Source organism: Odocoileus virginianus, chromosome 5 (genome assembly GCF_023699985.2).
Source record: "Odocoileus virginianus isolate 20LAN1187 ecotype Illinois chromosome 5, Ovbor_1.2, whole genome shotgun sequence".
NCBI lineage: Eukaryota > Metazoa > Chordata > Mammalia > Artiodactyla > Cervidae > Odocoileus > Odocoileus virginianus.
In genome coordinates this window covers 49151761-49175890 of record NC_069678.1, presented here as the reverse complement: position 1 = coordinate 49175890, position 24130 = coordinate 49151761, and the positions used below count along the sequence as shown (strand labels likewise).

Sequence of the window (24130 nt, the reverse complement as noted above, 5' to 3'; positions counted from 1 at the left end):
CTGATTATAAATTATACAGTGTAATATCATTATACATTGCAATAATTTTTCAGTCTCCTGAATCAAACCGTAGGCAGGGATCTTTCTTACTCATTCTGGTATTAAGCATAGTACAAGGCACAGTGTAGAAAATGGATGAATCAATAAAGTGGCTGCTTAAAAATGTGAATAAATGTGAAACTATTAAAAAATTATGTATTTTCCAACTTGGAGACAGAGTAATTTTTTTATACTTTTCAAAATTTCCATCATTTAAACATACAGACAGCAGATGCAGTTCATCTTATTAATTATTTTTGTTTTCAGGCACTGGGCTGCATGCAAGAGCATGCAGCATTCTTTGACCAGGGATCGAACCTGCACCTTCTGCAGCAGAAGCGTGGACTCTTAACCACTGGACCACCAGGGAAGTCCTTCATTTTATTTATTTATTTATATTTTAAAAAATTTATTTATTTACTGAAGGATAATTGCTTTACAGACTTTTGCGGTCTTCTGTCAAACCTCAACATGAATCAGCCATAGGTATACATATATCCCCTCCCTTTTGAACCTCCCTCCCATCTCCGTCCCCATCCCACCCCTCTAGGTTAATACAGAGCCCCTATTTGAGTTTCCTGAGCCACACAGCGAATTCCTGTTGGCTATCTATTTTACATATGGTAATGTAAGTTTCCATGTTACTCTTTTCATACATATCACCCCCTCCGCCCCTCTCCCCATGTCCATATGTCTATTCTCTATGTCTGTTTCTCCTTTGCTGTCCTGTAAATCAATTCTTCAGTACCATTTTTCTAGATTCCATATATATGTGTTCAGTTCAGTTCAGTCACTCAGCTGTGTTCGACTCTTTGCGACCCCATGGACTGCAGCACGCCAGGCTTCCCTGTCCATCACCAACTCCTGGAGCTTACTCAAACTCACATCCATCGAGTCGGTGTTGCCATCCAACCATCTCATCCTCTGTCGTCCCCTTCTCCTACTGCCTTCAATCTTTCCCAGCATCAGGGTCTTTTCAAATGAGTCAGTTCTTTGCACCAGGTGGCCAAAGTGTTGGAGTTTCAGATTCAGCATCAGTCCTTCCAATGAATACTCAGGGTTGATTTCCTTTAGGATTGACTGCTTAGATCTCCTTGCAGTCCAAGGGACTCTCAAGAGTCTTTTCCAACACCACATTTCAAAAGCATCAATTCTTCAGTGCTCAGCTTTCTTTATAGTCCAACTCTCACATTCATACATGACTATGGAAAAACCATAGCCTTGACTAGATGGACCTTTGTTGGCAAAGTAATGTCTCTGCCTTTTTAATATGCTGTCTAGGTTAATTCTTCTAGGTCTTTGTTAACTGAGTCTTATGTTTTCTCCATTTTGTTTTCAAGGTTTTTGATCATCTTTACTATCATTGTTGTGAATTGTTTTTCAGGTAGTTTGCCTATTTCCTCTTCTTTTATTTGGATTTCTGTGTTTCTAGTTTGTTCCTTCATTTGTGTAGTTTCATTTTTTTTTTTTTTTTTTTTGAAACTTACTGTGTTTGAGGTCTCCTTTTTCCAGGCTTCAAGGTTGAATTCTTTCTTCCTTTTGGTCTCTGCCTTCCTAAGGTTGGTCCAGTGGTTTGTGTAAGCTTAGTATATGGTGAGATTTGTGCTGAGAATTTTGGGGGTTTTTTTTGTTAGTTTGTTTGCTTTTCCTCTGATGGGCAAGGCTGAGTGAGGTGGTAATCCTGTCTGCTGATGATTTGGTTTGCATTTTCGTTTTGTTTGTTGTTTAGATGAGGCATCCTGCACAGGATGCTCCTGGTTGTAGGGTGATGCTGGGTCTTGTATTCAAGTGGTTTCCTTTATGTGAGTTCTCACTATTTGATACTGCCTAGGTTTAGTTCTCTGGTAGTCTAGGGTCTTGGAGTCAGTGTTCCCGCTCCAAAGGCTCAGGGCTTGATCTCTTGTCAGGAATGAAGATCCACAAATGGTTTGTTATGGCATTAAGTGAGATTAAAACAAATACTCAAAACCAAGAAACCAAAGATGAACCCCAGACAAATGGCAGTTACAAAATCAGGCAAATAATAACTAAAATAATGGAATATATACATATACATATACACCCATCAGTCAGTTCAGTTCAGTCGCTCAGTCATGTCTGACTCTTTGTGACCCCATGGACTGCAGCATGCCAGGCTTCCCTGTCCACTGTCAACTCCTGGAGCTTGCTCAAACTCATGTCCATTGAGTTGGTGATGCCATCCAACCATCTCATCCTCTGTTGTCCCCTTCTCCTCCTGTCTTCAGTCTTTCCCAGCATCAGGGTCTTTTCCAGTGAGTCAGTTCTTCGCATCAGGTGGCCAAAGTGTTGGAGTTTCAGCTTCAGCATCAGTCCTTCCAATGAATATTCAGGACTGATTTCCTTTAGGATGGACTGGTTGATCTCCTTGCAGTCCAAGAGACTCTCAAGTCTTTTCCAATACCACATTTCAAAAGCATCAATTCTTCAGAGCTCAGTTTTCTTTATAGTCCAACTCTCATATTCATACACACCCATAAGCAAAGTCAAAACAGTCCAACAAAAATAAAGTGCAGTAGATTGACTTGGCAAACAAAGGAAATCAAAAATTATATTTACCAGTTAAGAACAAAACTAACTAAAGCACAAAGTGGAAAATAAAACTAAAGCAAGGTACCATGTGGGGAATAAAGCAATGAAAACAAAACTAACAAATATGTTGAGAGGAAAGAAAAGAAAGAAAGAATAGATATGCAAAGTTAAATAGAGGTAGATGAAGAAGACTTATATAAAGATTAACTGCAAAGGGAAAAGAACAGAAGGAAAGGCAAACAAAGGATTAAATGTAGAAAAAATAGGTTTAAAGAAATTAAGAATTAAAATTATAAAAAAGAGAAAAATGAAGAAGAAAGAAAAAAAGGGGGAAAAAAGATAACTTCACAAAACTGCAAAAGCCCAACACAGAGGCAGAGGTTTATAACAACAATAAAAAGTGTGACTGAATATACACTATACATATACACCCATAAGCAAAATCAAAACAGTCCAACAAAAATAAAGTACAATAGATTGACCCAGCAAAGGAAACCAAAAATTATATCTACCAATTAAGAACAAAACTAACTAAAGCACAAACTGGAAAACCAAACTAAAGCAAGGTGCCAATTGGGGAATAAAGCAATGAAAACAAAGTTAACAAAAACTAAAACTAAAAAGACAAGAAGAAAAAATAGATATGCAAAGTTAAATAGAGGTAGACAAAGAAGATTTATATACCTTAAAGATTAACTGAAAAGGGAAAAGAACAGTAGGAAAAGCAAACAAAGGAATAAATGTAGAAAAAATAATAGACTCAAAAATTAAAAAGAGCAGGAGAAAAAAGGAAAATTCCACAGAACTACAATAGTCCAACGTAGAGGCAGAGGTATATAACAACAATAAAAAATGTGGCCGAGAAAGAAGAAAAGCTCAAAAGCTTAATTAGATTTCATAGTACCAATAAAACTGACAACTACAAAGAGGAGGGGAAAAAAATACCCCAAAGAATCTACAGAACATGTCAAAACATAAGAATAATAAATGTTTTTCTTGAGTCACCGCTGTCAGAATCCTTTCCCTCGCTGGGAGTCACAGTCCACCTCCCCTCCCTAGGATGCCCTCCAATACTGTGCTGATCCCTGGACCTGCTGTGGGGGCCGCTCAGATTCCAATCTGGTTCTACCCCTGTGTGTTCTTGCCTCTAATGTCCACAGGTATCAGAACTAGTGCGTTTTCTTTTGTGGGAGCTCTCAATGTCCTTTTATATCTTCCATAGACTGAAAGTCTGCCTAGTTGACCATATGGATTTAACCTGCAGCTTGTACAGCTGGTGGGAAGGTTTTGGGTCTTCTTCCTTAGCCACACTGCCCCTGGGTTTCAATTGTGGTTTTGTTTCTACCTTTGCATGTGGGTTGTCCACTGAGGCTGCCCTGGAGGACCTGGGTTTGGGCCAGGTGTGGAGGTGGTGCAGCTGCCTGGGTTGCAGGGGTTCTGGCAGCACCAGGTACTCAGGGGGGTTGGCCACTAGGGCAGCAGGAAATGGCAACCAGTGTTCGGCAGTAAGCACCAGAATTCTTGCCTGGAGAACCCCCCGACACAGAGGCCTTGCAGGCCAGTCTACAGGTTCGCAAAAGAATAGATGGAAAGTGCATAGATGGAAGACTTTTTTTTGCCTGTGACAGCTCTGTCCCAGTAAGAGTTGAGCATGAAGGTGGTACAGCTGCTTGGCTTGCGGGGATCCTGGTGGTGCCAAGTGTGCAGGGACACGGATTGCCTCCACTGCAGGAGTTATGGCTCTATCAGAGTCTTTTTTCGAGCCTCTTGTAGCTGGCGATCAGAAGGCCTCTTAGGCCAGTCTTTCTCCGTAGCTCTGCCCCGTTCAGGCACTTAGAGGGGTCCCTTGCCTTGGGTCCTACTCTGTAAATCAGCGCATCAGGCACTTAAAGGGGCACCCTGGGTGGGTCCTATCCTGTCGTTCAGTGCATCAGGCGTTTGATGGGCCAGTCTCTTTATTATTCAGCAGCTGCACCTTCCAGTGGAGAAGGAAATGGCAACCCACTCCAGTATTCTTGCTTGGAGAATCCTGTGGACGGAGGAGCCTGGTGGGCTGCTGTCCATGGGGTCGCACAGAATCGAACACGACTGAAGCAACTTAGCATGCATGCATTGGAGAAGGAAATGGCAACCCGCTCCAGTATTCTTGCCTGGAGAATCCCAGGGATGGAGGAGCCTGGTGGGCTGCCGTCTATGGGGTCACATAGAGTCGGACACGACTGAAGCGACTTAGCTGCAGCAGCGGCAGTGCCTTCCAGGGGACCTGTGTCCCTGTCTGGGGTACATGTGGCTGCTGCAGGGACTGTCTGATTCTCTTTCCATTCAGGCTGCCACAGATCAGCTGTTTCACTTTCGGCCTTAAATGTTTCTTCTCTGACTCAGACACTTGCCCCGATGTGGGGATCGGACCTGTTTCAATTCCCCCTACACACCGAGGGCAGGTCTAGTCCTACTAACACTCCTGTTTTTCCCCCAGTTCCTTCATCCTCCCGAGTTTTGCCGTGATTCTATATATTCTTTTCTGCTGGTCAGGTTCTCCTGTCCGCTCTCAGCTGGTGTTCTGCGTGGACTTCTGTGTCTGAAGGTGTATTCCTGATGTGTTCGTGGAGAGAGATGAACTCCACATCCACCTACTCCTCTACCATCTTGTTCTCTCCCTTCAACTTATTAATTTTAAAAATACAATGTGGTTTTCTAGACCTTTGAAATATTATGAGTTCTTAATGTACAAAATAGGAATTATTGTTTCCTTGAGATTTAATTCTAATTTTATTGCTTTTCACTTTATTTATTTATTTATTTTTTGCTCTTCACTTTAAAGTAGCTTTAGGATGAAGCTCTTAATAGGTAAACTTTTGTGTTGTTTATGCTTTATATTACATTTTGATGTAAATACCTCCCGATAGAATGCATGCATCTTATTGGAGCAGCTCAGCATTTTGATAACTACTGAGGCCCGTGTTCAGTTCACTTCAGTCGCTCAGTCATGTCCGACTCTTTGTGACCCCATGGGCTGCAGGATGGCAGGTTTCCCTGTCCTTCACTAATCCCCGAAGCTTGCTCAAACTCATATCCATCCAGTCGGTGATGCTATCCAACCATCTCATCTTCTGTCATCCCATTCTCCTGCCTTCAATCTTTCTCAGAATCTGGGTCTTTTCTAAGGAGTCTGTTCTTCACATTAGGTGGCCAAAATATTGGAGTTTCAGCTTCAGCATCAAAGGAGATCAAACCAGTCAATCCTAAAGAAAATCAGTCCTGAGTTCATTGGAAGGACTGATGCTGAAGCTGAGGCCCAGGTGGCTCAGTAGTAAAGAACCCACCTGCTAATGCAGGAGATGCGGATTCAATCTCTGGGTCAGGAATATCGCTGAAGGAGGAAATGACAATCTACTCCAGTATTCTTGCCTATAAAATCCCTTGGACAGAAGAGCCTGGCAGGCTATCACCTATGGGGTGGAAAGAATTGGACATGACTGAGTGAGCATGTACACAAGGCAATGCAGGAAAAGCATGCTCTAGATCAGCCTCTGGCCTCCCATCTCTAGCTTTTACCATTTTCATAACCTCCTTAATTCTTGATTTTTTTTCACATAAGAAATCTTAGAGGATAATGCTTTTATTAAGACACAATTCACATGTTATAAAATTCACATATTTAAAGTATACAGTTGAATAGTTTTTAGTATATTCATGCATTTGCACAACCAGAACCACAATCTAAATTTAGAACATTTCACTATCCTGCAAAAGAAGTTTCATGCCTTATAGGCGTCCCCTCCATTTCCCCTCAGCTCTTTCTACCCTGGGTGACCATTAACCTGCTTTCTTAATAGAGCTGTCTTCTGGAAGTTTCACATAAACAGAATCATACAATAACATAATCATTTATGATTGGCTTCTTAACATATTTTCAAAGTTTACCCATGTTGTAGCACGTATCAATATTTCAATTATTTTTGTGGCCAAATAATATTCTATTATGTAAATTTACCACATTTTATTTATCTTTTATCAGTTAGTAGACATTTGAGTTGCTTTTTTAATTTTTCTTTTTGTTCTTTTTTGATTGTTTCTTAGTTCCCCAACCAGGGATAGAACCACGCTCCCCACAGTGAAAGCACATAGTCTTAACCACTGAATCTCCAGGGAAGTCCCTGGATTGCTTTTCTTTTTCAGCTATTATGAATAGTGCTACTAGGCACATTCGTGTATAATTTGTACTTGATGAATATTCTCATTTCTCTTGTGTATTGTCTAGGCGTAGAATTGCTGGGTCATGTGGTAACTCTATGTTTAACATTTTGAGGAACTGCATTTGCAATATTTGTATGTGCATGGAATAGATATTCTAAATTAGCATCTAGATGTCTTGGTTGGCTTAGTCCTGACTTGTAGAGAAGTCTTGTCAAACACTCTTGGGTCGGTGAAAAGAACAAAGATACAAGAGCCAGTATATGCCCAGTGGCATTCTATTGATTTAAAGGAAGGACCTGAGTTATTTCTGGGGACTCTGCCAGGTTTTAGCAGTTAATGTAGAAGCTAATTGGATACATGAATTACCTAAAAGAATTCATTTACTTAGGTAATGTAATTGGTTTTAATTGTCAGAGTGCTAGACTTTGTTCAGGCTTAATGTTGACACTTGATAAGTGCAGGTTCCACCCAGTAATTAATGAGGTACATTCGTTATATATTATCTCAGCTGGAGTGAGCAGTAATCCTAAGTATCTGGAATAAAATATCACATATACCCAATCAGTAGAGTCAAATCCAACTTTGGTGTTTTCTGCATGTGGTCTCCTCCTAAGAGCTGGCTTTTTTCATCGGTCCGTTTAACACATCCCCTCTCCCAACTTGCTGGGGACTTTTCAGAGTTTCATTTCCTAACACTTAAAAAAAAAAAAAAATCTGTAGCTAACCACTTAGATAGTCCACTTTGGTCCTGATTTCAAGATATAACATTTTAAGATATAATAATTCAAGCCTGCTACATTCTGTGGTATTCTCACGGTTCATAGGAAAAATTTACCTTCTAAAATTGCAAGTATAGGCCACTTCTGTTGCAGCCCTCTTTCTTTCTGCTGTGTCATCAAATGCCTCTTTGGATAGTCTATTGCTTTTAGATTCTCCCAGGTGGCACAAACTACTGGGCACAGAGGTCAAATTGAGTGGTTTTTTTTTTTTTTTTTTTTTTGCTGCACCACACAGCATGTGGGATCTTAGTTCCCTGACCAGAGATTGAACCTGCATCCCCTACAGTGGAAGTATGGAGCCCTAACCATTTGGGCCACCAACGAATTCCTGTCTCAGTTTCTTTTTTTTTTTTTTTCTGTCTGAGTTTCTTAAAATTCTTTCACTTGTCTCAGGTGGGGGGTAGGGTGAAATAAGCAAGTACTCTTTTCTCTCCAGGCTTCCCTGGTAGCTCAGTGGTAAAGAATCTGCCTGCCAACACAGGAGACTCGGTTTGATCTCTGAGTTGAGAAGCTCCCCTGGAGGAGGAAATGGTAACCCACTCCAGTATTCTTGCCTGGGACATCCCATGGACGGAGGAGCTACAGTCCATGGGGTCCCAAAAGAGTCAGATGTGACTTAGCGAGTAAACAATAACTTCTTTCTCCGTTCTTGGGAAAGGAGAAAAAAATGCACAGCACTCCAGAAAAATGCCTCCAAGGCATTTCTGTTCTCCAATCTTTTTTGATCAATTCTGCCATATCATTCCCTGAAGGTACACGTAGACTAAAGGTTGCAAAATGGGCTTCACATTTTCCTAGCAAGCCCTGTGTGGATGATCTAGCATCCTTTTTTTTAGAATGCTCAGGGCACTTGGCATCTATTTTTTTCCACTTTAGATCTGCCAAGAGACATGGAAAAGTCCCATTTAATATGCCATATATCTTAGAAATACGCATCGGGGAGTGTTCTAAATTCTTAACCATTTTTTTCTTTTGGTGTCATGGGTGGACTCCATTGACATTCTGGTAAAGCCTATGAACCCCTTTCTCAAAGTAATGTTTCTATGTTTATAAAACAAAATATTTATGATTCCGAAGGAAACCAATTATATGCAAATAGAGTTTTATCCTTGGATCTCACAGAGTACAAATAAGCCAAGTTAAAAACTTATATGAAAATCTTAGTACTTTACAAGTGTTATTACATTTGAACATCCCAATAAGGAAACTGAGACATAATGAGGGTAAGTACCTTGCCTACAGGCATGTACCTAGTAAGTGGCAGAGAATGAATTCAAACCCTGGCAGTCTGACCCCACAGTATGGTTTCAATACTATACACAAAATCCCAGTTTTTGAACAATAGTAACAACTAATCTTCATGAATTCCACTTCCTGGTTTGGTGAGCTTTACAGGATAGCTTTAGTTATCTGGGGGAGGGCAGACCTTTAGAATTAATACAAGTCCCATTTTTTTTTTCCTGGGCCAGGATAATAGAAGATATCAAGTTCAAATATGAGACTGTGTCATCTGTTGCTAATATCCATGCGGGCCATCCTGTCCAATGGTTTAAGTTACTCTTTGTTCAGTGTTCTGCTTCTAGCTAACAGCATCCTACCTGATATATCCAATAATGACTAAGATCGAATATTCTAGTAAGGCATGAGAAAGGAGGCTTGGAGCACATTATATTTATTTATAAAAATAAATAAAATATGGTATTTCCTAAAGAGTAAAATCTATACCCACTGTGTAACAATATCTTTCTTATAATGGCTATTGTGGTATTAAAGGAGATAATGTTCATGGGAAAGTTGTTTTAAGTGGAGTCATCATTATTACTTCCCAAGTGGCATTAATGGTAAAGAATCCACCTGCTAATGCAGGAGATGCAAGAGACTTGGGTTAGACCCCTGAGTCTGAAAGATCCTCTGGAGTAGGAGATGGCAATCCACTCTAGTATTCTTGCCTGGGAAATTCCATGGACAGAGGAGCCTGGCAGGCTGCAGTTCATGGGATAGCAAAGAGTTGAACAGGACTGAGTACACACATCATCATCATTATTACTCTTCTTCCCATTAGGCTGAAAGTTTGAAAGTTGTGGGAAGTAGGAAGGAGGCAGCAGAGAGAAGATGGAAAAATAAACAAACACAGCCTTACAAATTTCAGGTTCTTCAAGTGTCAAGAGCACTATTTCCTTTATAAGTGCACAATATTTTTTTTTCATTTATTTTTATTAGTTGGAGGCTAATTACTTTACAATATTGTAGTGGTTTTTGCCATACATTCACATGAATCAGCCATGGATTTACATGTGTTCCCCATCCTGATCCCCGCTCCCGCCTCCCTCCCCAAGTGCACAATATTTTTACGTAGGGGCTTCCCAGGTGGCGCTAGTGGTAAAGAATCGGCCTGCCAGTGCTGGAGACAAAGAGAGGTGGGGTTTGATCCCTGGGTCTTGAAGATCTCTTGGAGGATGGCATGGCAACCCACTCCAGTATTCTTGCCTGGATAAGCCCATGGACAGAGGAGCCTGGCAGACTACAGTCCATAGGGTTGCAAAGAGTTGGGTACGACTGAAATGACTTAGCACCCACGCATGCATTTTCACTTAGAACTCAGTCTGTACAATTTTAGTTATTATTCATCTAGTAATGTCACCCGTGGGCTTCCCCAGTGGCTCAGCAGTAAAGGATCTGCCTGCAATGCGGGAGACAAGGAGACTCCCGTCCCATCTCTGGATCAGGAAGATCTCCTGGATGAGGAAATGGTAACCCACTCCAGTGATCTTGCCCAGAAAATCCCAAGGACAGAGGAGCTTAGCGGAGTACAGTCCACGGGGTTGCAAAAAAGTCAGACACGACTGAGCCACTAAACAACAACAATAATGTCACACGTTGGTGCTACTGTTCACCTATTTTCCATTTCACTAAAAGGGACTTTTGAACACCACCAGAAATAACTGTTCATTCTTGTTTCTTAAATAGGAATAGTAACATGTGCTCTCATGTTTTAGCAATCCTTGCAAAATTATTTTGGCTTTTCACCACAAATATGCTCAGAAATTGGAATTTTTAAATCCTCAACTTGGACGAAATGCTTGGGCTCAGGACTGCATATAAAAACAGCATGTTAAGCAAAAAAAGAAAGAAAGAAAGAAAGAAAAAAACCAGCATGTTATTTTGTTGTTCTCCCTCCCCCCTCATTAGTTTATGTGTTTTAGACAGAACCTCAGAGCTGTTGAATACCTTGCCTAACTTGGAGAAAAGCTAAAGAGGAACTGAAGTAAATAAAACATCATTAATACAGGATTGGAATGCTCAACATTAATTTGTTTAGGGGCTGAAGGTCTGTAGTAGAAGTTCTTAATCTGGGAGCCATGGATTGGTTCAGAGTATCTAACCATATACGTCTACAAAATAGACGTATATATTATATATATTCTCTTGGTAATGTACAAGCTATTTTCTTTTACTAATGTAATTAAATGACATATAGAGAAAATATCCCATATTTTTCACCGGATTCCTAGGATGGTCCTGAAGCCCTCAAAAGGTTACAACTGCGATGCTATTTTTTGACAGCACTGTAACAGGATGCAGTTCTTCCATTGTACATTTCACAGCCATCGGGAAGGGCAGGAGCATCTACCCTTAACAAAAATGGCGGGAGCTGCTTCACACGTAGCCCCTCACGCAGAAAGGCTAGGAGGCCCTAGCTACTTTCTCTCCACCTTCCCACTCCTGACCCCGGAAGGACTCCGCCCCCGGGGCCAGGCTGCGGCTTAGCGCCGGGCTGCGGCGGGGAAGCAGGCGTGGACCGGCTGCAGTGGGCCTGGAGCACCAGGTACGCGGATGGAGGGGGCGGGTGGAGGGCTGGCTGGGGTCTCCGCGGCCGCGGGTTAGTGGCAGAAGGGTGGGCGGGAGCGCTGGCCTTCGCCCTCCTGATTCCGTGCTTGGGTGGAGGAACAGAAAGCCAAAGGGAGGCCCGCCACGGAGCGCTGAATCAGGGTGGGCTGGCTGGCCACCGCTTGGAGCCCGAGCGAGGGTCTGGGTGGCCGGGCCGAGAGGGAACCCCTTTCCTGGTCTTGGTGAAGAAAAAGAAGCCCGCAGAGGATAACGCAGTGAGGGCGGAGGAGGCATGCGGGAGGAGCCGCTGATGTGGTCCAAGTTTCTGCAAGAATGTCAGCGGTTTGAGCGGGGAGTGGTTTTTGGAGGAGGAAGATTATGCTTTCTTTGAAGGGGCTTACTGAGAATAATTTAGCATCAGGAGGTTTGTGGCCTAGGAGCCCTCCTGTAAATAAAGCTGTTCAACATTTATTTTATGGAGAGAAGACGAAAAGGTTTTGCTTGTGCACAGACCTTTATCATTATTGTTTTATCAGTATTCCAAGCATTTTTGCTGTGTTTAAGGTATCTTCTCAGAATTCTGTTGTATAGATTTAACATTTCACGACAAAATTTGGGGGATGTTTCAGACTTTCATTCTTGCCTGGATTATAAAGTCCAATTTAAGGGTGTTTAAGAAACAAACTCTATATATGCCACATTTTTACAAGTGTCTTGTGGTTAGAATGGAGAGAAGCGAGTGATATTACAGAATATAGTATTTTGGGTGATGATGAAACTGTCTCCATGGTTTTTTGTTTTTTTTTATTAATACGTTTGAAAGCAACTGAAATGACTGGTTTTAAAAAGCTGCTCAATTATTAATGATAAAGTTTGGAATTACTTAGTGATTTTAAATGAAAGGGTATGAAGTGGTTAGAATGCAAAAGTGGACGTTTATTTTAAGAAAACCGCTGCAGCAAATTGAAGTGTTTGCTTTATTTTCTTTTTCTTCTGCTTCAAAATCTGGAACTGTATTATGGAAAAAATCACTTTGGGTGAATTACTTTCAGGATTTTTTAAAAAATGCGATAGTATAGGTAGCTTTATTGGTCCAGAATCTATTTAGTTACTAAAAATGTTTCTCAAAATGAAGTTTTTTTTCCAGGGGGAATGGTAAGTGTGCTTCCTTCTTGTTTTGTGAAACATTTGAAAAAAGTAATACACGTAGACGCTTTAAAAAGCAAATATTACAGAAGCGTTTTTAATGAAAAATAGTGGTTTCCTGCCACCCTGCATTCCTACTCATTCCTCAGACTTATTTTTCGCTTGTTTAACAGTTTCTTCATGGTTTCCTTGTATTTCTCATTAATGTGTCTGTACCACAGTTTGTCAGTTGGAATTATTTTTTTTTCCATTTATTTTTATTAGTTGGAGGCTAATTACTTTACAATATTGTAGTGGTTTTTGCCATATATTGACATGAATCAGCCATGGATTTACATGTGTTCCCCGTCCCGATCCCCCCTCCCTGTCAGTTGGAATTAATGTACTGATTATACTAAGCCGAAAAATTGTAGTTAGAATATGAGTGTGGGGAAAATTAAGTTTCCACTCCTTGGATGTCATTGATAGGGAAAAAGTAAACTGTTAGTAGCAGTAACCCACCTTAAGAAATATTACTGTGTTTGATATGAAAGGAAACTAGTATTTAATCAGTGGTTTTGATAGTCTTCTGAAAAAAAAAATAGGGTTATTAAAAGAAAGGTTAGAAAAAGAGCAGAAATAAAGGACTTAAAGAAAGTATAGCAAATAAGCTATAGAGGGATTGTTGGTAATTTTAATTTTCTGTTTGGTAGTTTGTACAGTACCATCCAAGGAAAAGAAATATTAAATTTGGTAGGCATAAACATTCTAGTTAGTGGGGAGGCCTACTCTTGTATAATACATCAGAAACAGTTCTCAGGCTTTTTCCCAGCCTGTATGAAATACTGTTAAGGACCGACTAATTTTGTGCTTACCCCAGAGCCTTTTATACTTAATTCAACTCCCTACAATGTCTTATTTCAGAAAGGCTATGTTTTGATAGCATATAAAAGATTGGGAGGTGATACATGTACCTATGGCTGATTCATGTTGAGGTTTGACAGAAAACAGAATTTTGTAAAGCAATTATCCTTCAATTAGAAAATAAATAAATTTTAAAAAGTTTTCTTTCACTAGATAGTGTATTTCCTTAATATAAATGAACAAATTTGTAGACTTAATTTATATATCAGTATTGTGTGAATTTGTTTAATGTGTGTCCAGCTGGGTACATGTATAAAACTTGAGTTTCTGGCTCTATAAAGCATAGACCTAGACCCCAAACCATTGTGTTTTTATCTGCATTCTGTTACCTTTAAGCGTCTCTCTCAGTGATGACTGCCTTCTCTGTGAACAACTGACATTTCTTTCTTTGGTTTCAGTAGAAATAGGCATTAAAGCACTATTAGAATTTCATAGCAGGTATGTGTCATTTCTTTCAGGAGCTTAAAAATGGGACAGTAATACCAATTATAGTCCAATATAAAATAAATTTTTTTTTAAATGGAACAGTAGGAAGATAAATGCTTGAACTATGAAGTTCAGTGAGCCCTGAGGTTCATTTCTAGCCCCTAAACTCAAGATTCCAATCAAATTTCTTTCAGTGCCGCCCCCCCCCAATCTCTGCTGTTATTGGAAGGAAATGTGGAAATAAGAGTATTTTAAATTACTATTTAAAAGCTGAAACATTTATTTCACCAGAAGAGAGAAAATATAGAATGTACAGTTTTTTAAGGAAAGTTGACTAGCTGAACTCAAAATTCAAATCTAACTCATTTTCTTTTTGGCTATTTTGGCTAATAAATAAACTTTTAGCTTAAGTAAATTTGGCTCAGAATATTATTTTCTTCAGGTTAGTGTAATATGATTAATTAAGTGCGAGAAAAAAAGCTTTTTAAAAGAAGAGTTAAATTTTCAATTTGTACCTTTCATTTGGTAGAATAACTAGAAATCTTTGTGGTTAATATATTTTGTGTTTCATTGAATTAAGATAGAAGAGGAGTCATGTCAGAAGAAACAGTGAGTGAATCACAGTTTTCCTTGAAGACAGCAGCACTGAGAGTGTTTGATCTTCCTCTGTCTTGGTATTATTCTCTCTGCCAGGTAAAAAAACTAAAAAATAACGACATTGACTAATTAGTTTATTGCTCAGAGCATATTATGTTTACAGTATTTAAATTTCCTTTGGCGTTTTAAATGGTTCAAAGTGTTTGTTAAAGTAGTTTAAAACTTAACTTGGTTTTTATTTGTTTCATGGTTTTTTTTTTTTGTTGTTGTAGTTATCAAAAATCTTCCTACCTTAAGTGAATTTACACAATCTGTTATTACAGTTATTTTCAGATAATTATGTTATTTAAATAGACTTGTTCTCACTATTACAATCCTTTCATGTTAATTTTGTTTTACTGTGGTAAAATATATATAGCATAAAATTTACCATTTTCACCATTTTTAAATGTGCAGTTCAGTAGCATTAGGTGCATTTATACTATTATGCAAGCAATCTTGAGAACTCTTTTCATCTTGTGAAACTGGAACTCTAGTGCCACTAAGCAGCAATTTTTATTTTTCCTCCCACCAGCTACTTGCAACCTTCATTGTATGTTCTGTCTCTATGAATGTGACTACTCTAGATACCTCATAGGGCTTCCATGGTAACTCAGTTGGTAAAGAATCTGCCTGCAATGCAGGAAACCGTCTGCAATGCAGGAGACCTGGGTTCGATCCCTGGGTTGGGAAGATCCCCTGGAGAAGGAAATAGAAATCCACTCCAGTATTCTTGCCTGGGAAACCCCTTGGACAGAGGAGCCTGGTGGGCTGCAGTCCATGGGGTCACAAGAGTCAGACATGACTTAGTGACTAAACCACGACAACCACCACCAGGTACTTCGTAAATGGAGCTATGTAGTATTTGTCTTTTTGTGACTGGCTTGTTTTCAATTAGCGCAATGTTTTCAAGATTTTTCCATATTGTAGTGTGTGTCAGAATTTCCTCTTTTTCTCCCAAGTTGAAAACATTTGATTTTATGTATATACCAGATTTTGTTTAATCATTCATTGCTGGATACTTGGGTTGCTTCTGCCTTGTGATTTTTGTGACTAATATTTTTGTGAACATGACTGTACAAATAACTGCTTTCAGTTCTTTGAGACACATACCCAGAAGTGAGGTTTCTGGATCATATGGTAATTCTATTTTTAATTTTTTGAGGAATTGCTGTACTGTTAACCATAGTGGCTGCATCATTTTTTATTTCTATCAGCACTGCACAAAGATTCCAATTTCTTATTGTGGTTTTGATTTGCTTTTCCCTAATTAGTCACGTTGAGCATCTTTTCATGTGCTTATTCTCCGTTTGTGTATTTCATATAGTAACGGTCCTTTTTTTTTTTTTCCCCCCCTTTGGGCCAGGCCACACAGCCTGCAGGATTCTAGTTTCCCGATCAAGGATTGAACCCAGGCCCTGACAGTGAAAGTGCTGAGTCCTAACTACTGGACTGCCAAGAAATTCTCAATCCTTTTATTTTTAATACCTGCTTCCAGTGCAGTTTGCACTCCATTGTAGTAAATAAGTAAAGACTTCCCTGGTGGCTCAGAGGTAAAGAATCTGCCTGCAGTGCAGGAGCTACAGGAGAGATAGGTTCAATCCCTGGGTCAGGAAGATCCCCTGGAACAGGGCATGGCAACCCACTCCAGTACTCTTGCCTGGAGAATCCCATGGGCAGAGGAGCCTGGAAGGCTACAGTCCATGGGGTCGCAAAGAGTTGGACATGACTGAAGCAACTTAGCACACACACGTAGTAAATAAAAAGATACGTATGGAGTGCTTGCCTTGGCAGCACATATACTAAAATTGGAGCGATACAGAGATTAGCTATGGCCCTTGTGCAAGGATGACACAAATTTGTGAAGCGTTCCATATTTTTAAGTTAGAAAGAAAAAAAAACACCAATACAGTATACTAACACACATATATGGAATTCAGAAAGATGGTAATGATGACCCTATATGCGAGACAGCAGAAGAGACACAGATGTAAAGAACAGTCTTTCAGACTCTGTGGGAGAAGGCAAGGGTGGGATGATTTGAGAGAATAGCATTGAAAACATGTATATTATCATATGTGAAACAGATCGCCAGTCTAGGTTGGATGCATGAGACAAGTGCTCAGGGCTGGTGCACTGGGAAGACCCAGACGAATGGGATGGGGAGGGAGGTGGGAGGGGGGTTCAGGATGGGGAACACATGTACACCCATGGCTGATTCATGCCAATGTATGACAAAAACCACTACAATATTGTAAAGTAATTAGCTTCCAATTACAATAAATAAATTAAAAAAAAACATATGGAAAGTGGCATTTATTTCACTAAACTTACAATGAATTTCATCAAATCTAAGATGATCATTTTTCACATTTCAACATTTCTAAAACTTGCTTACATCTTAAAATGAATAGTGTCTTAGAATGATAAAATACAGTATGATTTTATTTCTCTCTCTTTTTTTGGCCACATCATGTGGCATGTGGGATCGAATAGTTAGTTCCATGACCAGGGATCCCCTGGTCCACTTCCCCAGCAGTGGAAGCTCAGAGTTTTTAACCACTGGACCGCTGGGGAAGTCCCTTAATATAATTTTATATAGGAGAAGATGTTGCACAGATATAATGTATGAGAATAATAGTACTTAGTGTTCACTGTGTTTAAGATATTAGCTAGGTCTTTTTTACATATAATGTCTCTAATCCTTAAAAGATTCCTCGAATTTCTGTATCATCTTCAATTTATAGTTCTGGTGGCTTTTTAATAGCTTACTTAACTTGTCTAAAATTGTGTATATTATATGGGATTTGAACTTGCTTTTCTTTGATCCAAAAACCTATTTTCTTTCTTTTTCTTTCTTTCTTTTCCTTTTTAGGATTACATGATTAAAAGAAAATTTGGAAAATACAAAAAAGAATTAAAGAGAAAATAAAATTGCCAACAACCCCTCTATAAAAGTTTACTGCTGTACTTTACTTAGGTCTTTTATTTCTGCATACATCTCTCTGCTCCCCAGTCCCTCACTCCCCACCCCCACTGCTTTGTCCCCTTCGAGATTACATTTGAGATTATAAAGTTGTATATTTTGAGCATTTTCTCTGTCCTTAAAAATGCTTTATAAATATAGGCATGCTATAGTTTATTGAATATTTCCCTATTTTTGAGTTTTTGGGTTGTTTCAACAGTTCATTATGTATATATATGTGTGTATATATGTATATATATATATATTTGTCCAATTTTTATATTTTTATTTATTTTTTATTCCTAGAGCTGAAAATATTAAGTCTTAAGTGTTTCATATTTATTCTTTTATTTGTTTGTGTTACTGCACCATTTGGATGACATTTAAAAAGACCAGCAACAGGACATAGCAGCACCCACTTTGTGTAAAGCACTGTCTTAGAGATTTTATATTGTATACATTTGTAAATTCTTTAATCCTTACAGTGAGCCTAAACTAATGTTATTCTTTAAAATGTATTATTTGAATAGTTGGAGGCTTCCCTGGTGGCTCAGTGGTAAAGAATCTGCCTGCTGATGCAGGAGAAGGGGGTTTGACCCCAGAGGGGTCGGGAAGATTGCTTGGGGGAGGAAATGGCAGGCACTCCAGTATTCTTGTCTGGGAAATCCCATGGACACAGGAGCCTGGTAGGCTACAGTCCATGTGGTTGCAAAAGAGTCATTGACTGAACAACATCTATGTGGTTCAAAAATCAAAACTACATATATGTACATACACACCTTCATACATGGAAATGTTTTATCTCAGTCCCTATCCACATTAGATACCAGCAAAAACAATTATATGTTCTAATTTTCTCTTCTTTCTAACAGAAGGTAGCATGCTACTTAATATTCTTGCTTTTTTTGGTGCTTAAAAAATCTCTTGGAGATTTTTCCATATTAATATATGTAGATTTTTTTATACCTATAGCTGCATGATGTTTTTATATATGGATATTTGGGTTCTTTCTGATCTTGTTCATTACAAACAATTGTTGTTCAGTCACTAAGTTGTGTCTGACTCTTTGCAGCCCTATGAACTGCAGCATGCTGGGCTTCCCTGTCCTTCACCATCTCCTGGAGTTTGCTCAGACTCATGTACATTGAGTTGGAGATGCAATCCAGCCATCACATCTTCAGTTCAGTCGCTCAGTCGTGTCCGACTCTCTGCCACCCCATGAACCGCAGCATGCCAGGCCTCCCTGTCCATCACCAACTCCCGGACTTCACCCAAACCCATGTCCGTTGAGTCAGTGATGCCATCCAACCATCTCATCCTCCATCTTCCCCTTCTCCTCCTGCCCTCAATCTTTCTCAGCATCAGGGTCTTTTCAAATGAGTCAGCTCTTGGCATCAGGTAGCCAAAGTATTGGAGTTTCAGCTTCAACATCAGTCCTTCCAATGAATACCCAGGACTGATCTCCTTTAGGATGGGCTGGTTGGATCTCCTTGTAGTCCAAGGGACTCTCAAGAGTCTTCTCCAATTCCACAGTTCAAACGCATCAGTTCTTCAGTGCTCAGCTTTCTTTATAGTCCAGTTCTCACATCCATACATGACTACTGGAAAAACCATAGCCTTGACTAGATAGACCTTTGTTGGCAAAGTAAAGTCAATGTTTTTTAATATGCTGTCTAGGTTGGTCATAGCTTTTCTTCCAAGGAGCAAGCGTCTTTTAATTTCATGGCTGCAGTCACCATCTGCAGTGATTTTGGAGCCCCCAAAATAAAGTGTCTCTGTTTCCATTGTTTCCTCATCTGTTTTCCATGAAGCAGTGGGACTGGATGCCATGATCTTAGTTTTCTGAATGATGAGTTTTAAGGCAGCTTTTTCAATCTCCTTTCACTTTCATCAAGAGACTCTTTAGTTCTTTGCTTTCTGCAATAGGGGTGGTGTCTTCTGCATATCTGAGGTTGTTATTTCTCCTGGTAATGTTGATTCTAGCACAGTGCTATAATGAATAAGCTTGATATACATTAATTCACACAGTACAGATAAATGATTAATTTTTAGGCTTTGTATTTTTGGGTTGAGTAAATGTACTTAAATTTTGATAGATATCGCTTTTCAAAATTTGAAATTGAAAATTTTCAAATTTTCTCCCATAAGGACAGTTTTGTTTTGCACTCCTCAAAGCTTTGGGATTTTTGCCAGTTATTTTTATATGTTTTATCCAAACTAATTCTACTATACAACCTGCGTTTCAATCATAGGAATAATTTTCTGAGGCCAGGACTATTGTCCACATTATTCCATGGAATATTTTTTAAAATAATACAAAGAATCATTGCAGATAAATTAAGGATACATCCTTTACTTTCAGTCATAGTATTGGGTATCCAAAACTCATTCCATGTTATGAAATGCACCAAGGTGGGTAAGCAGCCTACAGCCTATGGGCCAAATCAAGGCCACCACCTGTTTTTACAAGTAAAGTCTTGTTGGAATACAGCTATGCTCATTTGTTAATATATTACCTGTAACTGTTTTTGTGCTGCAAGCGCAGAGTTAAGTGGTTGCAGTAGAGACCCGTATGTTCCCCAAGCCTAAGATAATTACTATCTGGCCTTTACCAAAAGAGTATGTTGGCCCTGTACTAAGAGAGCAGACTATGGTTTGAAGAGCATCAAAGGATCAAGTAAAGACCAAGGAAAAACGCAGAGTTCTTGTGTAGACAGTTCTATAGCTTTAGAATTACATTGATGTTTTATGGAAAAAGACATGTATGAACGTTTTTGTTCATTAGTTCAGCCTCCCAAAATTGACAATCCATTTTGGATGCCATTCAGTTATATAGTTAATTGCATACTAAGGTACGTCGTCAGTGCAACTGAAGTAATTTTAGCACATGGTACATAGCGTGCATGGATTTAAACACATCTTCTGTGATATGTTTTGATTCACATCCCACTGCTATGGAATTGTGTGATCTTTGGCAAGTTTCTTAACCTTTTTTAAAGCCAATTTGTATCATCCAGGAAAAGGAATGAAAAGCATGTTGTCTGGCATACAGAAAAGATGAGTGAACACCTCAATAAATGTTAGCTCCTGTTTTATTTTCTTGTGTATTTAAGGAATGATATATTTTCCAAGTATTTTTTTCTTTCGTTTGATAAATACATACTCTAAATAAATGACTTGTCTTTTGCTTCTGTGGTCTTTTTAAGAATTTCTTTGGTCTATTACTGTGTATCATACTAATACAAGCAGACTTTTTTCAGTTGGAAACCACAAAGTGAAGTGATAAGTAGTTTAGTTGGTTCTCCAAATTCAGAGTGTTAATCAGAAGAGTCTTAAAATTAGCTCATCACTTAAAAATATTAATAAAAAATCTGTCTAAATGTAATGAATGTGGTATCTTGAATTGGCCCTAGAATAGAAAAAAGAACATTAGTGGAAAAAGTGGTTAAATTAGAATAAATTCTGTGGCTTAGATATTACTGTCCTAACATTAATTTCTCAGTTTTGACAAGAACACTATGGTTATGTAAAGATGTTACTGTCAGAGAAAAACAGAACTCTCTCTGCTGTCTTTGCAACTTCTCTGTAAATTCTAAAATAATTTCAAAATAAGGTGTTTGTTTAAAATTTTTTAATTAACAAGCACACATTTTTGGAATGCATGCTATGTGTCAGATATTACTTTCAGCAACTCTTTGAAGAAGATGGCATTCTGTCTTGTCCAAAGGTCACAGTTAGTATGTGACATGTGGTGTGTTCCAGTTATCAGAGAGATTCATTCAAACTATGTTCATTGAATATCTTCTCTGTTTCAGTTGATATAAAGTAGTAAATTCTGCCCTTATTGAGCTTAGAACTTCATCAGGCTCTTAGAGCTGCCCTTGTGCCCCCCTACCCCACGACAGTAAAACGGTGTGTAAGGTACTGTGTTAGAGAAATAGATCAATTTAGTTCTAGTTAGAAATGTATGCTGAGTAGCAGGAAATAGGTTATTGGAGCAGGAAACTTGTGAGTGACTGACTGTTCTCTCCTGAGAACATTAGATAAGGGGGGGAGATTGACAAGAACATGAAACAATGGCATCAGGTTATGGAGTGGGGAGGATTGTGGAATCTGAGCACAAGGAACTTGTTATTCTCAGTGTTTGGCCTATAAGTTGGTGCTCAGTTCATGTTGAATGAATAGGACAGTATTAGGTTTTCATTTTCTCTGAAGTTAAGGAAATGGCCTATATCACCTCAAAAAACCCTTCAAGAGTTTACGGTTGTGAGATGCTGTAATTGCAGTTTTCTGGGTGATGATATAGGAAGTAATTGACTTTCCTGTGGGGGGAAAAAAGTAACAGGATAAATGGTACCAGGAGTAATAGTAGAAACTTTCAGACCTTGTGTCATCTAGATTACTTCTGATAAAAAACTTTTCATGGGAAATTTACCATGTTTTCTTCATGGAAAGGTTTCTTTTTTCATAAGATTAAGACTATAAGTTGTAATGGATCTTTTATGCAAAAATAGTAACATGTAAACAGAACTTGGATCTTAAAAGTGAATTGATTTATATTTGAATTCTTATTAATGAAGCATGTTATATTTCTGACAATAGTTTTAATATTGTATTTATGTCTCCTAATAGTTCTCTAATTTCAGTGCCCTAGGATATAGCAGAACATAACCACTTAGCTGTGGCTGGGCCTGTGTTAATAGATTTTTTTTTTTCTTTTGACCACACCAGACAGCTTATGGGATCTCATAGTTTATGGGATTGAACCGTGGCCACAGTGTGAAAGTGCTGAATCCTAACCACTAGGCCACCAGGGAACTCCCGGTAGATTATTTTCTTTAGTAGAGGTCCTAATTTTCTTATCTTACATTTGCTTATGCCATAAATATTAAAATTTGATCTAAGAAGTATTTTTTTGGAGGGCGGAATAACAAGATCTTGGCAGGTTATAAAGTACAATGAGAAGTAAGCTGTTCTTAATGACAGTGCTATTTTTAGAATTTATTTTATTGGATGTTTAGCATCCAAATTCCAGGAACTGTTTTCTCTTTTTCCCCCAAATCCATTTGGTTGCCATGAACACTGGAGCTATGGTTCCAGAGGGAAAAACAGAGATGGAAAGAATAAAAAATTTGGCAGTACCTGTAGTGAAGACATTACTGAAGAGAATAATTCTTACAGCTTGTAAAGGGAAAAAAGCCTGGGACAGCACTGGAATGTTCTGATTTTTTATGATAGTTTTGGAAGATTGAAGTGGATTTGGAAGAAAAGTAGAGTAAGAATAGTTTTAAATTTTTTGTTAGATCATAGTTCTTGAGGCCAAATTCTAATGACAAGTGGAAGTAAATCATTTCTGGTATACAAAAAAAAAATGGAGCTTTTTTTTTTTAGGTGATTAATAGTGGTTGTCCTCCAAGAAAAAGATAATTACCTCTTGCTCTTATGTTAGTGTTAGTTCATACTTAACATTACTGTATTTATCACATTATACTGTAGTTATCTGTAATACATTATTTGTATATCTGTCTCTACTCTTAGCACACTGCTTGAGGTAAGCAAGATCTGTATCCTCTGGTGCTTCTTGATCAATGGAAGACATTTGATACATACTTATTTGTTTTTTGTGGCAAAAGCAAGTTTATTGAAGAAAGAACAGAAGGAGCACCTGAAGGGAGGGGTGGCCAAGCCAAGAGAGGCATTGGCTGATACATACATGCTGAATAGAATTATACCAAGATTCTCATTTTCATTTTCATAACGCAATCCTGGTATATTGTAAAATGCTGAGTAACTGTTTGTTGATTAATTCATGAATAAAAAGGCTTATTCAGATGACTGGTGGCTCAGTGGTAAACAGTCTGCCTGCCAATGCAGGAGATGTGGGCTCAATTCCTGGGTCGGGAAGGTCCTCTTGAGTAGGAAATAGCAACTGACTTCAGTATTCTTGCCTGGGAAATCCCATGGACAGAGGATCCTGGGGGATTGCAGTCCATGGGGTCTCAGAGTCAGATACGACTGAGCATTTGGACAACAACAACAAATGATACTTATAAATTGAGTTAATTTATGTTTTCCCAGATTTCCAGATAGTTTGAAAAAAAAAACAGTTCATTTTAAGATGGCCAATGGAAATGTGCTCTGTGACTTGGGATGAAATGGGGGCTCTGTAACAACCTAGAGGGGTAGGAAAGGGTGGGAGGTGGGAGGTGGGAGGGACGTTCAAGAGGGAGGGGACATATGTATACCTGTGGCTAATTCATGTTGATGTATGCTAGAAATCAAACCAATGTTGTCAGGCAATTATCCTCCGGTTAAAAATAAATAGAAAAAAATTGGTTCATTTTAAAAGTCTGATTAAATCATTCCTGCAATTAAAAATCTTGCTGTTATTCAGATAGAAGATTGAGTTGCATGAATTAATCATTAGTTATTTAACAGATATTAATGGAATTGAATTATTTTGTGCTCCTGATGACTTTTTGATTTTTATTGTTTAGCTGAGAACTTTAGAGTAGTGGCTGATAAATTACTACATTTGTTTAGTATGTTTTTGAAATTCATTTGGGCTAGCTGTCACTGAAAGAGTGAAATAATGTTATCTTGGCAGTATTTAGAACTATATTAGCTTCAGAATAATTTTAGTCTTTTTGTAGGTTTTAAG

The 24130-nt window shown here is 38.7% G+C and overlaps 1 protein-coding gene and 1 non-coding gene across 5 annotated transcripts in view; both read left to right on the top strand.

The window, feature by feature from the left end:
• Window positions 1-11211: 11211 nt before the first annotated feature.
• MIGA1 (mitoguardin 1) overlaps window positions 11212-24130 on the top strand; it is a 76177-nt gene continuing 63258 nt past the window's right edge. Inside the window, exons 1-2 of one of the 4 annotated variants that reach the window (XM_020892003.2) lie at window positions 11212-11391; window positions 14453-14561. In XM_020892003.2, the coding sequence (XP_020747662.1) occupies window positions 14463-14561 (99 nt within the window). In that variant the 5' untranslated portion in view covers window positions 11212-11391; window positions 14453-14462. Of the gene's footprint in view, window positions 11392-14448; window positions 14562-24130 lie in introns of all 4 variants that reach the window. The other 3 variants (XM_020892002.2, XM_070467886.1, XM_070467887.1) reach the window with 3 other exon arrangements.
• Window positions 16283-16385, top strand: LOC139035330 (U6 spliceosomal RNA). Its single transcript, XR_011488000.1, has one exon. It is a non-coding gene; the product is annotated as a U6 spliceosomal RNA (small nuclear RNA).